This window comes from Oncorhynchus mykiss, chromosome 23 (assembly GCF_013265735.2).
Source record: "Oncorhynchus mykiss isolate Arlee chromosome 23, USDA_OmykA_1.1, whole genome shotgun sequence".
NCBI classification, from domain to species: Eukaryota; Metazoa; Chordata; class Actinopteri; order Salmoniformes; family Salmonidae; genus Oncorhynchus; species Oncorhynchus mykiss.
In genome coordinates, this window is record NC_048587.1 from 11,030,431 (window position 1) to 11,050,386 (window position 19,956).

General features: G+C 43.1%; 1 protein-coding gene across 1 annotated transcript in view; it reads left to right on the plus strand.

Moving 5' to 3' along the window:
- The first annotated feature begins 331 nt into the window (after positions 1-331).
- Positions 332-19,956, plus strand: part of LOC110502248 (peroxisome proliferator-activated receptor gamma coactivator-related protein 1) — a 33,591-nt gene continuing 13,966 nt past the window's right edge. Inside the window, exons 1-9 of the mRNA XM_021580135.2 lie at positions 332-466; positions 6,321-6,458; positions 6,661-6,813; positions 10,457-10,537; positions 10,781-12,863; positions 13,012-13,065; positions 17,953-18,013; positions 18,283-18,350; positions 18,667-19,384. Of these exons, the coding sequence (XP_021435810.2) occupies positions 386-466; positions 6,321-6,458; positions 6,661-6,813; positions 10,457-10,537; positions 10,781-12,863; positions 13,012-13,065; positions 17,953-18,013; positions 18,283-18,350; positions 18,667-19,384 (3,437 nt within the window). The 5' untranslated portion in view covers positions 332-385. The remainder of the gene's footprint in view (positions 467-6,320; positions 6,459-6,660; positions 6,814-10,456; positions 10,538-10,780; positions 12,864-13,011; positions 13,066-17,952; positions 18,014-18,282; positions 18,351-18,666; positions 19,385-19,956) is intronic.

The following is a 19,956-nucleotide window of genomic DNA, read 5'->3' on the forward strand; positions in this document are numbered from 1 at the left end:
CTGCAGAGATGGAACGGAAGTCGCAGAAAATTGATGTGGTGGCTGCTGCAGAGAGGTATTTGGGTATGTGAGACTTGACATCAGAAGAGTTACAGGGTGTGTTAAGTGGTGATATTCCATCCTTTCAGGTTGATGTCATGAGGTAGGAATACATACATTGAATTAGTGGAGTAGGGTGGTGTTAATTTTATTTTATAAAATTTGGAAATTAGTGAGTGTAGTGTTAGATGGTAGGGTATTTAAGTACATTTGTATTTTTCAAGAAAAGTGCAAGGGAGTTGTACTCCAGTCTAGTAGGTGGCGGTAATGCAACAAATTGGATGCCAACCACCGTTAAACCTCATAGAAGAATAATTTTCACAGCGCGAGAGTGTTGTAAACTAAAATGGCGGCGCGGTGGGGAGCAGGCGATGAGATTTTAGCTGCCTGCAACATGGAATTTTTCTCTACAAATACACTAGACGAGGTAAAGTACAGTGATACCGTTGTATATTTGGTATCATCCGTGTATCTGTGCTGTATGGGAATGTCTCGTGTGCTGGGAATGATGCGCTGGAAAAGTGACACGTGGATACTGCCACTGTCCAGAACAATCATGGCATGGTTGATTATTAGCAGCCGGGTGGAGAATACCGATTACATCTAATCCCTTGATAAGTAGATCGATATTTGTGTTTTCATGGGTGTTTGTTTTAACTGCTATAGTGACTTGGTAGCATCCAAACCGTATGTGAAGTTGCCGGCTGCATAACTAATGCATTGCTTGCCCGGTTGTGTAGTTAGCTAACAGTTAGACAACGTGCTTTTTGGCTTTAAATGTGTTGAACTCAGTCTTTTGGATTTCATTGTTTACTAACTGCCTCGGTCAAACGAAAATGGATTATTTATATAGTGTAGTTATCCAATGGCCGTTCTTTAATGTACAAATATAGCAAACGTAAAACCACTTGGACGAGTAACGTTCGCTAGCTACTTTAACGTTAGCTTTAAGTTGGGAGATGTCCAGTTTGTTCGTCCGAGATGAGGCCATTGACAGCTAGTTGGAAGTCTGTAAAAAATCGTGAAAGTCAATGTCTTGCAATGACATGATTGAACCAAATGTGCTGATTTTAATGAACCTTTAATATCTATCTATATGCCTCGTTAAAGGATGTTTCTTTAGCCTGTGCCTCTTCAAATTCAGTCTCGAGTCGGAGCCATTTACACGTGGTTCTAAATGCATGCCGTCGTAAAACGCTAAATTAGACTGCGTTCTCGTTATTAGAAGTATTGTTAATAGCTAGTTACAATATGTAATGTACAAAATTGTCACTACCGGTTACGTTATTTTACAGTTGGCTGCAGGTAACTCGAGCTTGATGTGTTGAAATGAACGAAATCCCTAGCTAACTTACACTGAGTTGAAAACATGCAGGAATTTTTGTTTAAATAAATATATGTTGGCACCACCTTGGGTGATTGGCAACACATCTCTTCTTGCCTGAAGTTGTATATGATTATAATCGTTTGTAAAACAAAAACATTCCTCTGCCATGCTTATTTATGAGAAACACGTGGTGGGAAATGCATCACATGTTGACGGATTCAAACAGCTATACATTTACTCATTCAACTCAGAAACCAGCATACCAGTCATTGTGTACGTTTCAGACCACAAAAATATATTTGCGGTATTATGAGCACAAGTGTGTTTACAATACTGCCTGTCTAGATTCCACGAGGTACCTTGCTTCTGCGATAGCGGAGCCCGGTTTGTTGCAGTGCAAAACGTGATGATTAGGAAGGAGATATCTTGGGGCAAGGTGCGTGGTAGCAACATTTCCTTCTGGGCAGGGTCCAGTTCAATGGTGCACATAATGACACGTGGGTTACATATATGTTGGGTACTTGTGTAACGGATGTGAAGTTTCTAGCTAGTTAGCGGTGGTGCGCGCTAAATAGCGTTTCAATCGGTGACGTCACTTGCTCTGAGATCTTGAAGTAGTAGTTCGCGGCTTTTGTGGACCGATGGGTAACGATGCTTCGAGGGGTGACTGTTGATGTGTGCAGAGGGTCCCTGGTTCGCGCCCGGGTATGGGCGAAGGGACGGTCTAAAGTTATACTGTTACACTGGAAACTGTGTTTAGACCATGAGTTTGTTGGTGACACTAACATCGGCGGAAGTTTCAAGTTTCTTGGTGTCCAAAGGGCTATACTAAGCCTACTGTTAATTAATGATATTTATTATGCCACTCTAATTTGTTACCCGACCTGCTAACACTGACTGTTTACCCGTAGCTTCTTTGCTGGTTAGATGGCAGGCTAGCAAGATACATTAATCTGGACTACTTCGATTGTCTTAGAAATGTCGATTAACTACTTCCAGCCTTTGCTTATCCCTGAACGATCTATGTATAAGTTCATTGTTTATCTTGCCCATATGTCATTTCAACAAGTTTGTTGTCACGAGTCAGAATGCGCATCGGCTGGTCATCTCACCCCGCTTGTTAGATATTATGCACTTGGATAGCTTGCTAGGCTATCAAACGTCCTTGCCATTTGATTTATCGTAGTAGCAGACTAACAGGAGGCAACAGCAATCTAACTGATCAGACTGGAACATGAGAGGAAAAGTGATCGGGTGGAATTATGACGCGACAGGAGTGGATGGAGTAATACAGCTTTCCTCCATCCAAATCAGAGCAGCAGGATCAACGTACAGCGAGCGCACTTATCTTTACAGGCGGGCAAGCTATCTATTTAATTTATTTAGATCCAGTAGCACATCGCACTTGATTGAAAGATGTGTGCGGGCACCTGAGAATTATATTTTTTCCGATCGTGGATAATTACGATTAACATCAGTACTTTTTGTATCAGGAATATTGGCCATACCGGTTATGAAACTCGTTGTCCTCGGCGCGCGCACACAGATGTGGAATTAACCTGGCCTCTTCAGAAGGTTGCAGGAAATACGAAACACTGATCCATTCTATTAATGTCTTATGATCAACTTGGGTTAATTATTTGTCAATACATTAAGTTGATTCCCTACGAAGTTAGCATATGATTGTCTGGATTCCCCGGCCGTGTTCTCCGCATTTTATAGCCGCCCCCTCGCACACCATCTGGATTTCGCTGTCATTATTTTGTATACCTTTACTTCACGTTCTGTGGGCAGTTGGTAATTTGCGTTCGAATGCTCCCCTCATGGCTCATTTTCATATTTGTTGAGGGGTGTAGTGTGTTTGTCCTGGCCTGCACCCATCGATTTGATTTGATTCGGCCTAATTTTTGTCAATTTTGCTGCGGAAATTCTAAGGGGTCGACAAGCAGTCACATTTTTGCCATATGGTAAAAAAAAAAAAAAACGTGACCAATTGAAAATACTGTGCAAGTAACTTACATTTTTCATTAAGAGCTTAACCTGTTAGAGCTCTAGGGGCGCTATTTCATTTTTGGATAAAAAACGTTCCCGTTTTAAGCGCAATATTTTGTCACGAAAAGATGCTCGACTATGCATATTCTTGACAGTTTTGGAAAGAAAACACTCTGAAGTTTCAGAATCTGCAAAGATTTTGTCTGTAAGTGCCCCAGAACTCATTCTACAAGCGAAACCAAGATGATGCATCACCCAGGAATTAGCAGAATTTCTGAAGCTCTGTTTTCCATTCTCTCCTTATATGGCTGTGATTGCGCAACGAATGAGCCTACACGTTCTGTCGTTCGCCCAAGGTCTTAGCAGCATTGTGACGTATTTGTAGGCATATCATTGGAAGATTGACCATAAGAGACTACATTTTCCAAGTGTCCGCCTGGTGTCCTGCGTCGAATTCGGTGCGCAATTGCCAGCTGCTTCTACTTTACCATTTGATTCAGGGGAGAAAGCATGTGTCCAAGAACGATGTATCAATGAAGAGATATGTGAAAAACACCTTGATGATTGATTCTAAACAACGTTTGCCATGTTTTCAGTCGATATTATGGAGTTAATTTGGAAAAAAGTTCGCGTTTTGAGGACTGAATTTTCAGATTTTTTTTGGTAGCCAAATGTGATGTATAAAACGGAGCTATTTCTAATACACAAGGAATCTTTTTGGAAAAACTGAGCATCTGCTATCTAACTGAGAGTATCCTCATTGAAAACATCAGAAGTTCTTCAAAGGTAAATGATTTTATTTGAAGGCTTTTATGTTTTTGTTAATGTTGCGTGCTGGATGCTAATGCTAACGCTAAATGCTAACGCGAAATGCTAACGCAAGCTAGCTACTTTTACACAAATGATTGTTTTCCTATGGTTGAGAAGCATATTTTGAAAATCTGAGATGACAGTGTTGTTTACAAAAGGCTAAGCTTGAGAGATGGCATATTTATTTCATTTCATTTGCGATTTTCATAAATAGTTAACGTTGTGTTATGCTAATGAGCTTGCTGATAGATTTACACAATCCTGGATACAGGGGTTTTTTCATAGCTAAACGTGACGCAGAAAACGGAGCGATTTGTCCTAAACAAATAATCTATCACGAAAAACTGAACATTTGCTATCTGAGAGTCTCCTCATTGAAAACATCTGAAGTTCTTCAAAGGTAAATGATTTTATTTGAATGCTTTTCTGTTTTTTTGTGTAAATGTTGCCAGCTGAATGCTAATGCTAAATGCTACGTTAGCCATCAATACTGTTACACAAATGCTTGTTTTGCAATGGTTGAGAAGCATATTTTGAAAATCTGAGATGACAGTGTTGTTAACAAAAGGCTAAGCTTGAGAGCTAGCATATTTATTTCATTTCATTTGCGATTTTCATGAATAGTTAAGGTTGCGTTATGGTAATGAGCTTGAGTCTGTATTCACGATCCCGGATCCAGGATGGGGAGATCAGAAAGGTTGATGAAAACAGGCTTGCTATTGTTGTACAGTCAAACGGCTATAGCCCATTATTGAACATGCAACTGCTCTGATGATGTAGCTTTTTGCAGGAAAACACTTCTAAACAGCGCATCTAATGCCAGCGGTACATACATGTGACCGATATGAAGACCTCCTTTAAACATTTAGAGGGGGGAGTCTTGGTAGAAACAACAAGGATGTGTTGCTAATATGACAAGGATTGTGCCTTTGGGCTTCTGGACAAAGACAGTTTATGAAAACCAATGCAACAGGAGAGAAATGCTGGTTATTCCTCGAGTCAATTTCCACTGCCCCACATAATTTTAATTACTATAATAAAAAAAATCCTAATTTAAAAAAAGTTGTTTTCATTATTTTGTTTTATACATTGGTTGGGTCTGTCTGTCAATATTGGCCTTCTGCAGTGAAATGTGGCAGAGCAACAGCGGTCTTTCAGACCATGAGACATCCCTAAAATCTGTCTTCTCATGAAAATATCTAGCGTCTGAACTGTTTGTCCTACAAACTATTATGAAGGTGAGATTCACAAACATGTACAGTAACAGTCAAAAGTTTGGACGTTTACTCAGTCCAGGTTTTTTTATATATATTTCAATTTTTACTAGATTCTACATTGTAGAATAATAAAGACATCAACACTATGAAATAACACGTGGAATCATGTAGTAACCCAAAAAGGGTTAAACAAATCAATATATTTTAGATTTTTCAAAGTAGCCACCATTTGCCTTGACAGCTTTGCACACGCTTGGCATTCTCTCAACCAGCTTCACCTGGAATGCTTTTCCAACTGCCTTGAAGAAGTTCCCACATATGCTGAGCACTTGTTGGCTGCTTTTCCTTCACTCTGCGTTTCTATGGTCTAATGGCAGTAACAGTAAGGCCCCTATTTTAATGTCTCATCAAATAATTATTTTACCATTACACTCCATTATCAGCTTTTTGAGGAGCTGCTTTCACACTGTCTGACAGGTGATGGGCCATTTTCTTCTGCAAACTAGGCTCTGTATGCTATGCATGTGTGACAACTAACGAAAATACATGGGTCAATTTAAAGTCCACAAAATGATGCAAATTGACCTGTAGACTGATAAGAATGACCGGTAAAATGTATTTTCGGCAGCTAACCAATTTTAAAGGTTACCAGCTAACATCCCTATTTCAGCCCTAACGGACTTCATCATCTGCTAGTGTGTAGGTAGGCCCTCTCTCCATGTGTAGGTTTGAGAGGAATGGAGCATGCTTAAAGTAAAAACTGTGAAAAATAAATACCACCCAGCCTGTCAAATGGCAAGATGAAGCTATCAATAACTACTGGATATACTTCAAATATGACTTAGACACGACTTGCTTAGGTGCTTGGGGGGCGATTTTTGGATCGTTTGACTGTCTCCGGGCTTACTGACCCAATCACCCCCTCCCCCCATCAGGTGGTGGATCTCCATGGGGGCCTGTCCAGTGAAAGCCTGGCCAGACTGGAGCTGGATACAGGAGAGGCCCTGGAGGCCCTCCACTGCTGTTTGGACCCCTCCATTCTGTCCATCTTTGAGGACACACCCTCAGGAGAGGTAAGGCCCCAAGGACAAAGGTCAAACCACGCCCTGTTTCCAATATAGTACACTACTTTACTTCAGACCAGAGACACATTTATGTAGTAATTTTACTTTTTTGGTAATTGTACAATAGTTCTAACTTTTAACAAACTTGTCTACTACTTAGCTGAATTGTGTGAATTTTTTTTCTTTCTGTTAATTAATTTTTCTCTCACAGAATAAATTTGGACTTGATGAGGTGAACCAGGCTACGCTTCTCACAGCTTTGACTGAAATCCTGGATAACGTGGACAATGAGAACATATCACACTTTGACACACTGTCAGACTCAGACCTACTGTCTGGCCAGAAACGTCGGGAACGCTCTCCGGTGAGTCCTAATGCACACCATACACATAGGAACTGTGACCGTAATCCCTCTTTGACATACTGCCCGAATCTGAACTATTATCAGTTTAGGGAACACACCCGTGAGTTCCCAGCTGGTCCTGGCCAATGTGCAAGCACAGCTTGCACTAGGCTTGGGCAGTGTACTGGGGTATATGGAAATGGCCCCATTGTGGTTTTTCAATACCGTTGAAACTATTTCTTTGAACTTTTTCTATATTTTAATATTTGTAGCTACTTAATCTTTCTAGCGTAAGCGTTCCGCTAGCGGAACCCCTCGACAACATTCCGCTGAAAAGGCAGCGCGGGAAATTAAAAAATATTTTGGGGAAATATGTTAATGTGTGAAAGTTGCAAGTTCAATACAGAAAATGAAAGATAAACATCTTGTTAATCTACCCATAGTGTCCGATTTAAAAAAAAAAAAAAAAAAAAAAAAAAAAAAAAATATATGCTTCACAGCGAAAGCACAACATATGTTAGGTCATAGCCAAGTCAAAAAAACACACAGCTGTTTTTCCAGCCAAAGATAGGAGTCACAAAAAGCAGAAATATAGATAAAATTAATCACTAACCTTTGATGATCTTCATCAAATTACACTCATAGGACATCATGTCACCCAATACATGTATGTTTTGTTCGATAATGTGCACATTTATAACCAAATATCTCAGTTTACATTGGCGCGTTACGTGCAGTAACGTTTTGATTCCAAAACATCCAGTGATTTTGCAGAAATACTCATAAAAATTGATAAAAGATACTAGTGTTATTCACAGAATTAGAGATGGACTTCTCCTTAATGCAACCGCTGTGTCAGATTTTTTAAACTTTATGGAAAAGGCATGATCTGAGAACGGCGCTAAGAGCCCAATCCAGCCAGAGAAATATCTGCCATTTTGCAGTCAACAGAAGGTAGAAATAACACTAAATATTCACTTACCTTTGATCTTCATCAGAAGACACTCCCAGGAATTCCAGTTCGACAATAAATGACTGATTTGTTCCATAAAGTTCCATCATTTATGTCCAAATAGCCACTTGTTGTTAGCGTGTTCAGCCCAGTAATCCATCTTCATGAGGCGTGAGCATTTCGTCCTGACAAAAACTCTAAGTTCCGTTACAGGTCGTAGAAACAAGTCAAACGATGTATTGAATCAATCTTTAGGATGTTTTTAACATAAAACATCAATGTCCCAACCGGAGAATTCCTATGAAGAAAAGCACTGGAACGAGAGGTTATTCTGTCGGGAGCCTGAGACACTCTGCCAGACCACTGAATCAAACAGGCCTCATGAGCCCCTCCTTTATAGTAGAATCCTCATTCACGTTTCTAAAGACGGTTGACATCTAGTGGAAGCCGTAGGAAGTGCAACTTTATCCATTGCCCACTGTGTATTGAAAAACTACAAACCTCCTATATCCCACTTCCTGGTTGGATTTTTCTCAGGTTTTCACCTGCCATATGAGTTCTGTTATTCTCACAGACATCATTCAAACAGTTTTAGAAACGTCAGTGTTTTCTATCCAATACTACTACTAATATGCATATATTCGCATCTGGGACAGAGTAGGAGGCAGTTACCTCTGGGCACGCTATTCATCCAAAAGTGAAAATGCTGCCCCCTATCCCAAAAAGGTTTTAACTTCTTGACGCTACCATCCCTTAAGCGGGATAATTGTCATCAGCAACCGCTGAATAGCATAGCGCCTCAGTCAAATAATATTACTAAAAATATTCATGAAATCACAAGTGCAATATTGCAAAACACAGTTTAGCCTTTTGTTAATCCACCTGTCGTCTCAGATTCTGAAATGATGCTTTACAGCGAAAGCAATCCAAGCAGTTGCAAGTTTATCGATCGCACAACAAAACATTAAGTACACTTAGCATCAGGTAACTTGGTCACAAATCAGAAAAGCAATCAAATTAATAGTTTACCTTTGATCTTCAGATGTTTTCACTCACGAGACTCCCAGTTACACAACAAATGTTCCTTTTGTTCCATTAAGATTATTTTTATACCCAAAATATCTCTGTTTGTTTGTCGCATTGTGTTCAGAAATCCACAGGAAAAAGTGGCAACGACAACGCAGACAAATTCCAAATAGTTTCCATAATGTCCACAGAAACATGTCAAATTTTTTTTTGAATCAATCCTCAGGTTGTTTTTAAAATATATAATTGATAATATACCAACCGCAAATGTCTTTCACAGTAGGAGAGGGAAAAGCAATACCTATCCAAACTATGTTGCGCGAGCAAAACTCATGTGACCACTTGACGCGATGTTATCGTTCTGGCTCATTTTTCTAAATAAAAGCCTGAAACTATGTCTGAAGACTGACACCTTGAGGAAGCGATAGGAAATAGGATTATGGTTGATATCCCTTTAAATGGAGCAATGGGAGGCTATGGAACATGGAGTTTTCAAAATAGAAGCCACTTCCTGTTTTGATTTTCCTCTGGGTTTCGCCTCTAATATCAGTTCTGTTATACACACAGACAATATTTTGACAGTTTTTTAAAACTTTTGTGTTTTCTATCCTAATCTGTAAATTTTTTGCATATTCTAGCATCTGGTCCTGAGAAATAAGCCGTTTACTTTGGGAACGTTATTTTTCCAAACATAAAAATAGTGCCCCCTGGCTTCAAAACGTTAAGTAAATACCTGCAGTCAACTTGTGCAATATGTTAGAAGATAACGCAGACTGTGATCTTCATTTAACCTGTCACATTATGAAGCTTTCCAATCTTCCCCTGTAACAGCTGAGACAGTACATGTGTTTTACACGCTTCAGCACTAGGCAGTCCCGTTCTGTGAGCTCGTGTGGCCTACCACTTTTCTGCGGAACCGTTGTTGCTCTTAGTTGTTCCACTTCACAATAACATTTACAGTTGACCAGGGCAGAAATTTGACTAAATTACTTGTTGGGAAGGTGGCATGGTACGGGGTTCAACGTTACTGAGCTCTAAAGTACGGCTGTTCTACTGCCAATGCTTGTCTATGGAGATTGCATGGCTTTTTGCACCAGTCGGCAACGGGTGTGGCTGAAATAGCTGAATCCACTAATTTGATGGCGTGTCCACATACTTTTGTGCATACATAGTGTATTTCTTATGCTTTTATCTTATTTTCCTGCGTGGAAAAATACGTTTAACTTGCTAGTTACCTAAGTGGCTGAATTAATAAGGTGACTGGGCATCATATTGTGTTGGCTTTCTGCCATGTTTGAGAAGTCAAAGCCCATTGGATGAGTTATCTGTACAGCTGCCACTGCTGTTTTTTAAAATTTATTTCTTTGCATTTTTTCTCCTGACATCTTTGCTGCAGTTCTCTTTTTCAAAACAAGATAATTAGCTCACTGAGGACTAGCATTTCTTTAGGATTTATAATTTGGATATGCCATGTAGTAGTGCATATGTCTTAGTCACTTGGTTGCAGAAGGTTGAATGGACACTGAGTATAATCTAGTGGAGGATAAGATTTAAGAAGCAAGGCTGTCTAAACTAATAGGCAACTGGAATTAATGACACCGGTTTATGCTTAAACTGTGCTGTGTTGATTCACTGTTGAGGTTGTCCTATGTGTGATTGTAATGTTTGTTTCTTCTCATATTGCAGCTGAGGAGAATGCTGTGCTTGTCCTGCTCGCCTCCAGAGAGAGAGACACTCTGCAACACACGACAGTTCTCCACAGGAAAGGTAGTTCATCTGCTTTCATTACCTCCCAGTTGTAAATGCATTAGACTGTATCACTTTAGTTATTTTGGTATTTTCATATTGACACATGCATAGGAAGTTCATGCAAATCATAATTATTGCTAGACATAACAAATAGTGTAGCTAGTGAGAAAGTCTGCATATACAGGTGGTCCAGGCATTTTAAACCTCCAAGCTGAACGGAGAAAGCCCCAGACGTTGACCTGATGTTTCCCCTCTATCTAGAGTCTCCCCAGGACACAGAAGTCTGTCCAGAGGAGTGACGGAGAGGAGGAAGAGGATGGAGAGCAAGAGTTCCTGAACTGGGATGGCCTGAACCTGCCTCTCCCACTGGCTCTGGAGCAGCACATGGAGGAAGAAGGCGAGGATGGAGTAAGCATGTCAGTGAGTCTAGGAGAGCTGGTCAGACATATGCACCCTTGCTGCATGGCCATGTGCATGGAGAATGGAGAAGGGGAAGAACAGATGCTGGCAGTGAAAAGGATACTGCTGGAGGTGGTGGACCAGGGAGCACATCGAGAATCTATATTTGCCCTCCCAGATATGGGCCTCTCCCTCTGTCATCCCTCTTTCTCCCTGTCTGGAGTAGAAGACTCGTCTGAAGCGGAGCAGAGGGTTCCAGATGAAGTTTTGGAGGCCGCCATTTTGGAGACGCCAGAGTCTGCGAATGATGATGTCGTAGTTGAGGATGACCCAGCAGAGGTGGCTGGCCCTTCTGACCCCGCAGTGACCCTGAGGTCAGAGGCAAGGGGTGAGAAGGTCATCAACAGGAAACCAAAGGAGGAGACTGCAGAGAGATGTCCGTCTCGTAGGAAAAGGAAACGGAAAAACAAAATGGAGAATTCACCTCCTGAAGTAACACCTGAACCTGACCAGGCAGAGGGGAGGGTCCTGAGGAGAGTATCCCAGGAATCCTCACCCCTCGAGCCTGTCAAGGAGACAACCAAACCAAAGAAAAAGGACAAGAACATGTCATTAACTTCCGCCATTTCTACGGCCGCCCCCGAGGCCCCAAAACACAAGACGAGTGTGACACATGCCGCTGAAACACAACGGCAGAGCCATGTGGAAGTCACCACCCTAGTACTGCCCACACAACCCAGCATTAAGGTCATCCCCGCCTCTGACCTGTTGCCAATGACTATGACCCCCGAGAAGGTCTCCCAACCAACCACAGCCTGCAGGAAGCCTCAATGCCCCCCAGCTTCTACAGCTAACCCAACTGCCCACCAGATGATGGAAGCCCCCCAGGCAATGACAATTAAAGCTCCCAGTGCCAACCCTGTATCAGTGGCCCCTCAGCCAATGATGCAGCTCAACGTTGCCCCCCTAGTGGCCCCCCAGGCGATCCCACAGCCCATTGAGGCCCCTCAGGCTATTGAACCCAAACCCAAGCCCCTGTCCCTCCAGCAGTACCGGCTGCTGCGCCAGCAGAAGAAACTTGCCCCCCTAGAGAGACTGGTGGACCAGAGCGTCAAGTGGCCCATCCTCCTTGAGGCCCCTACAGAGCTGCCCCCCATCCCCTGCCTCCCCACCCCCTCCTCCAGAGGCCCCCACCCCTCCCTGGGGAAGAATGATATGGAGGAAGTGAAAGCAGCCTGGCAGCCCATAGGGCCAGGAGCACCTCCTACACCTGAAGCCCTGCTGGTGCATCCTACTTACATGCAGTCCCCCAAATCATATTCCTCTAGCAAAGTTGCTAGTGCAAACGCGGCCCTTACCACCCCTCCCCAGCAAGCGGCTGTTCCTACTCCACAGTCATCTAAAGCTAGCCAACTCCAGCCCCTAATCTCTGCTATGCCTGCATCCAGTACTGTGAAGGTGATACCACCCCAGACCCTTTCTGTGAAGTGTTGTATACCCCAGGCCCCCCAGCTTGCACTCTCAAACCCCCTGCTCCAGTCTCAGTTACCATACTTGAAGCCCGTGGCCCTTATTAAAGGAGCCTATTCTAAAACCACTACAGCTGCTCACAGGTCCACCTTAATTGCTCCTATACCCCAAAAACACACCCTCGACGCTACTACTGTACCCAAGAGAACTTTAAACCCCAATGCTGCTGCTGTTTGTGTACAGAAACCTACCCCTGTTGCTCCTCTGAAGGTGGCTACTAATCTCCAGAAGGGAGTAGTTGCTCTGCCCCAGCCTAGGGTGCCTGAGCTACCTATCATCACTCCTGTGTCTACCCCAGCCAAGCCCTCCAACGCCCAGGCCTTCAAACCTCCAGTGAGGTGTTCTCCAGCCCAGGAAGCCCCCAAAGCCAAGAGTCCTACTCAGGAGCTGATGGAGGCCTTCACCATTGAAATCGGTGAGAGGATATACTGAATTTACTATTGAGCCTCTGGTTGCTTGGATGCCACATCCGTAGAGCAATTACAAGCATGTAAAGTGTTTTCCCCTGGCTGTAGTTGTTGTGGTTTATTGGTATGGTAGTGAGTGGTTGTTCTCTCTCACAGGTATTGAAGCTGCAGACCTCACCAGCCTGCTGGAGCAGTTTGAAGAGACACAAGGTGAGTGATATGGACTCGGAGCTATTGACACGAGTTCTCTCTGGCTGTAGGGGAAACCGTAAAAAAAAAATTAAGTAGTTTGCCATTTCTTTGCCATTTCCATTTCAAATGTGACAAAGTACCGAAAAATAGCATTTCTGTTAGAAAACAGCCAGGAATTCTGTGCCGATTTTTATTTTTGATATTTTTTTATAGAATAATGACAATTACAACAATACTGAATGAACACTTATTTTAACTTAATACATCAATAAAATCAATTTAGCTTCAAATAAATAATGAAACACGTTCAATGTGGTTTAAATAATGCAAAAACAAAGTTTTGGAGAAAGTAAAAGTGCAATATGTGCTATGTAAGAAAGCAAACGTTTCACTTCCTTGCTCAGAACATGAGAACATATGAAAGCTGGTGGTTCCATTTAACATGAGTCTTCAATATTCCCAGGTAAGAAGTTTTAGGTTGTAGTTATTATAGGAATTATAGGACTATTTGGATGTTCTTATAGGCACTTTAGTATTGCCAGTGTAACAGTATAGCTTCCGTCCCTCTCCTCGCTCCTCCCTGGGCTTGAACCAGCAACACAACGACAACAGCCACCATCGAAGCAGCGTTACCCATGCAGAGCAAGGGAAACAACCACCCCAAGGCTCAGAGCGAGTGAAGTTTAAAATGCAATTAGCGCGCGCTAACTAGCTAGCTATTTCACCTCGGTTACACCAGCCCCATCTCGGGAGTTGATAGACTTGAAGTCATAAACAGCTTGACGCACAACAAAGAGCTGCTGGCAAAACGCACGAAAGTGCTGTTTGAATGAATGTTTACGCGCCTGCTTCTGCCTACCACTGCTCAGTCAGATACTTAGATACTAGTATGCCTGTATGCTCAGTCACATTATATGCAACGCAGGACATGCTAGATAATATCTAGTAATATCATCAACCATGTGTAGTTAACTAGTGATTATGATTGATTGTTTTTTATAAGATAAGTTTAATGCTAGCTAGCAACTTACCTTGGCTTACTGCATTCGCGTAACAGGCAGTGTGGAGTGTAACGAGAGGCAGGTTATTGCATTGGACTAGTAAACTGTAAGGTTGGAAGGTTGGATCCCCCGAGCTGACAAGGTGAAAATCTGTCTTTCTGCCCCTGAACGAGGCAGTTAACCCACCGTTCCTAGGCCGTCATTGAAAATAAGAATGTGTTCTTAACTGACTTGCCTAGTTAAATAAAGGTATACATTTTTTTTTTTATCAGCAAATCGGCGCCCAAAAATACCAATTTCCGATTTTTATGAGAACGTGAAATCGGCCCTAATTAATCGACCATTCCGATTAACCGGTCGACCTCTAGTCTCCAGGATCACTTTCACTGGATTGTGTGATAGAAAAGCGGGGTGAAGGGTTGCAGAGCAGGGCTACCTCTGGCCTTAATTGACTGATGAGATGGTTGGAGGAATTTAGTGCCAAGACTCTTATGGTCCTTAAGAATTTAACCCAAGCATTTGGCTTTGCAGGTCGATCTGGAACGTGCTCACTTAGGTGTTTTGGTGCAGGTTAGGAGCTTGAGAAGCAGCGCTAGACGTTGTCTTTATTATTCATGGGTTATCTAGAGGGGCGTTCATACTTTGGTTTTGAGAACCACATTTTCCTTTGGTTAGTGAGGATGCTGGTTAAGTCTTGTCATGTAGAAACATCCCATTATCAACTGTTCACATGTAAGGAGCATTCTCAGTAGGTTATCAGTATGTCCTTCCTGGAGGCCTTTCTGTGTTTTAGCCTAGTTTTTCCATTCCAACACACTAAGACAAATGAACTCATTGTTGGTTACTTCATATACTGTTTTATGGTGGTGTATATTCTACACATGAACATGGTGGTGACATGATCTAATCTAGCTACGTGCCACCTCTGGCATTTTAGAAAGCATTGGTTTTCAGGTCCAAACATTGAGGTGTCAGTTGGAAACATGGGATATGGCTGTTTCAGGAGATGGATTTTGAGAACACTATGCTTTTTAGTAACCTGTTCCCATGTAATTATCCCCAAGGAGGAAATTGGGTTAACATTTTCTACCATTACTACTTTAATGTGTGAAGGTGCTGCGTAGTGAAATCAAATTGTATTCGTCAACAACAGGTTGTAGAATAACAGTGAAATGCTTCTTTACGGGCCCTTCCCAACAATGCAGAGAATGAAAATAAAGAAATAATAGGGAAATTATAACGCATAATAATAATAATAATAATAATAATAATAATAATAATAATAATAATAATAATAATAATAATAATGAGTAAAAATAACTTGGCTATATACACAGAGTACCAGTACCGAGTCAATGTTCAGGGCTACAAGGTAATTTTGGTAGATACAGTTGATGTCGGAAGTTTACATACTTTCGCCAAATACATTTACTCAGTTTTTCACAATTCCTGACGATTAATCCCAGTAAAGATTCCCTGTCTTAGGTCAGTTAGGATCACCACTTTATTTTAAGAATGTGGAATGTCAGAATAATAGTAGAGGATTATTTATATCAGCTTTTATTTCTGTCATCACATTCCCAGTGGGTCAGAAGTTTACATGCACTCAATTAATACTTCAAACCAAAGTTTATTTGTCACGTGCGCTGAATACAACAGGTGAAATGCTTACTTACAGGCTCTAACCAATAGTGCAAAAAAGGTGTTAGGTAAATAATAGGTAGGTAAAGAAATTAAACAACAGTAAAAAGACAGGCTATATACTGTAGCGAGGCTACATATATGATGAACAGAGAGTAGCAGTAGCGTAAAGGAGTGGGTGGCAGGACGCAATGCAGATAGCCCGCTTAGCCAATGTGCAGGAGCACTGGTTGGTCGGCCCAATTGAGGTAGTATGTACATGAATGTATAGTTAGTGGCTATGCAAATATGATTAACAGAGAGTAGCAGCAGCTTAAAAGGAGGGGTTGGGGGGGGCACACTGCAAATAGTCCGGGTAACCATTTGATTACCTGTTCAGGAGTCATATGGCTTGGGGGTAAAAGCTGTTGAAGCCTTTTTGTCCTAGACTTGGCACTCCGGTTCCGCTTGCCGTGCGGTAGTAGAGAGAACAGTCTATGGCTGGGGTATTTGACCATTTTTAGGGCCCTCCTCTGATACTGCCTGGTGTAGAGGTCCTGGATGGCAGGCAGCTTATCCCCAGTGATGTACTGGGCCGTACGCACTACCCTCTGTAGTGCCTTGAGATCAGATCCCAAGCAGTTGCCGCACCAAGTGGTGATGCAGTCAGGATGCTCTCAATTGTGCAGCTGTAGGACTTTTTGAGGATCTGAGGGCCCATGCCAAGTCTTTTTAGCCTCTTGAGTGGATGAGGCATTGTCATTGCCACGATTGATTCGTGATGTCGACACTGAGGTACTTGAAGATCTCGACCTGCTCCACTACAGACCTGTAATGTGAATGGTGGCGTCCTCGGCCCCTCAATTCTTGGAGTCCACGATCAGCTCATTTTATCTTTCTGGCGTTAAGGGGGAGGTTGTTGTCTTGAGACCACACTGCCAGGTCTCTGACCAACTCCCTATTGGCTGTCTCATCGTTGTCGGTGATCAGGCCTTCCACCGTTGTGTCTTCAGCAAAGACATTGCGCTGCAATGCAGTCGTTGGTGAACTGGAAGTACAGGAGAGGACTAAGCATGCACCCCTGAAAGGCCCCTGTGTTGAGGGTCAGTGTGGCAGATCTGTTGTTGCCTACCCTCACCACCTGATGGTGGCCCGTCAGGAAGTCCAGTATCCAGTTACAGAGGGAGGTGTCCCAGGTTCCTTAGCTTAGTGATGAGCTTGAAGGACACTGGTGTTTAACGCTGAGCTGTAGTCAATGAACAGTTTCTCACTTAGGTGTTCCTCTTGTCCAGGTGGTAGTGCAATTAAGATTGCGTCATCTGTGGATCTGTTGGGGCAGTATACAAATTGGAGTGGATACAGGGTGTCTGGGATGATGGTGTTGTGAGTCATGACCAGACTTTTGAAGCATTTTATGGCTACAGGTAGTCATTTAGACAGGTTACCTTGGTGTTCTTTGGCACATGGACTATGGTGGTCTGCTTGAAACAGGGAGCATTTAAAAATGTCAGTGAAGACAATTGCAAACTGGTCAGCTCATGGTAATCCATCTGGCCCTGTGAATGTTAACCAGTTTGCCTTGCTCGCATAGGCTATGGCGAGCGTGTTCACACAGGTGTCTGGAACAGCTGGTGATTTCATGTATGTTTGTCCTGTATTGAGGCTTTGCCTGTTTGATGGCTTGTCATGGCGGGATTTCTTATAAGCGTCTGGATTAGTGTCCTGCTCCTTGAAAGCGGCAGCTCTAGCCTTTAGCATAGTCCAAATGTTGCCTGTAATCCATTGCTTCTGGTACGTACGTTCACTCTGTGGTCGATGCACTTATTAATGAAGACAGATCTGCTAAACACCTCAATGCAATTGGATGAATCCCGGAACATATTCCAGTCTGTGCTAGCAAAACAGTCCTGTTGCTTAGTCAGGGCAGCTGGTATGTGGTCATGTCGGCTGAGCTGCTGGAGTTCTGCCCTGTCCACAATTCCATTTAACTCGCACACCGCTGCCTTTCTCTGGCTGGAAGTACAGGCCCCCAGCTAGAACAAGGAGCCAGGTGTGTTTGTGTCGGCCCCTACATTGGCGCGTGTGTAATGACTCCACAACTGACTAGTCCAGGCCTAGCAAATTGGCTGAAACCTCCATGTAGATGTCCAGAAATCTAAATTATATAATGGAAACAAGTCCGTATGAATGTTTTGTTGGTGGAGAATGGTTGCTGTGCTCCCCTACCCCCTTCATCCTTTTACTCATCCAGCTTTTACTCATGCTTTCTCTTCCCCCCCTCCAGCAAAAGAGGAGCAGTGTGTTCCGGAGGTCTCTGGTAGAGCAGCCGCTGTAGGAAACTCTAGGTGAGTTACCCTACAGCCCCATGCTGCTTTGGGTCGGTATGTGTGTGTGAATGGAGGGCCTTCGCCAAGACCTACCGCAAACCGAAGACCTTGACTTCTGACCCCACAATGGGCCAAGCGCTCAACCATTTTCTATTTGTTTCTGTTCAGCAGTTCGAAAATGTTCTACTGTCTTCGTCTGTGTGGTTTTTCTGGACTAAGCCATAGGCTCCCTCTTAGAATGTACATGTTCAATAAAGCACTGTGTTGAAGGTTTGTTTCTATCACAGTTTGGCGCCGCCATGTGATAGGACCCCTGTGGAGAGAGTCCGAGCGCACGACCTGACAGGCACTGCAGGTACGAACTGTTGTACACACACTGGTCACCCTGTTAGCTGCTAATGGTAATTTTATAGTGCAAATGCTAATCACAAAACAATCACCCTGTACATTGCTAATAATACACTGCTAACATACTAAAAAACAAGGAAGAAGTTTACACCACTAACCTATATCGCACTGTCACTCAATGGAGTAAATGAAAAGTTACCTGCTTCTCTTGGTAAAATGATTTATATCCATTTGTCTTATGAAATCTACCTTCAAATGGCTGCCAGAGGTATTCTTCTTCAGATGGAACAGTAGCTGACTACTTTGTTCCCATCTCTTACCAGGTCTGACTCCTCCAGCTACCCCTCCTCACCAGATGTGGATGCCCCTGGTCCCAGTTGCCCTCCTTGGTAAGAGTCGAGCCACTGAGGCCCCCAAATCATCGCCCTCCAAGGCAATCCAGATTGACGCACGGCCCCTGCCCTCCAACAAGCTTCAGAGCAAGCCCCCCAGCCCCCCTATAACTCCCACCCCCAATCCAGTGTCTCTCACCCTGGCCTTCTCAGACCACGACTACTCCCTCCTTCAGAAGGAACCCACGGCTATTGCAAGAGAGCCAGGCAGGCGCTGGAATGTCAAACAGCAAGCAGCCATCACCATCGAGCCACTTGGCAGCAACACTAGCTGGGTACCGCAGAGTATCCCTGCCCCCTCCCTCCAAACCCTCACAACTGCCCTCGGTACGAAGAACCATCAGGCCCCCCTAGGTCCCCAGCCCCTGGATGTAAAGACTGACAGGACTAGCTCTGTGCTGGAGACCCCTGATGCCTCTCCCACCAGGCTGATGGACCAGGCTGGTCCCCTGGAGAGGAGTCCCAAGGCAGGGAGGTCTTACCGGGGCTACAATAATACCTTCTCCCCCAGGCCTAGCCCAAGCCCCAGGGAAGGAAAGCGAGGAAGGAGGAGGAAAAGGAGAATCCACCGTTCCTCCAGCCCCGACTCTACTGACTCTGAGTCGGACTCCTCTTCTCAGTCTAGATCTCGCTCTCTACTCAGGAAGAGGTGAGATGCTCATCTCCTCTTTTATTTCTGTCTTTATAGCTATTTGTCCCACCTGTCACTGGGCAAGGCGGTGTCCTCTAATGGCACAGAGTCTTATATCTGGCAGGGGAAAAGAGAATGTCATTATTCATCCCAGTCATCTCTATTCAGTGAGGAAAAAGGCTGGTTCATGGGCACAGATTAGAGGTCGACTGATCATGAATTTTTAACGCCGATACCGATTATTGGTGGACGAAGAAAGCCGATACCGATTTAATCGGGCGTTTTTCAAAAATATATCTTTCTGTAATAATGACAATTACAAATCAAATCAAATTTATTTATATAGCCCTTCGTACATCAGCTGATATCTCAAAGTGCTGTACAGAAACCCAGCCTAAAACCCCAAACAGCAAGCAATGCAGGTGTAGAACAATACTGAATGAACAATGAACCCTTTTATTTTAACTTAATATAATACATAAATAACATCTATTTAGTCTCAAATAAATAATGAAACATGTTCAATTTGGTTTAAATAATGCAAAAACAGTGTTGGAGAAGGAAGTGCAATATATGCCATGTACATTTAA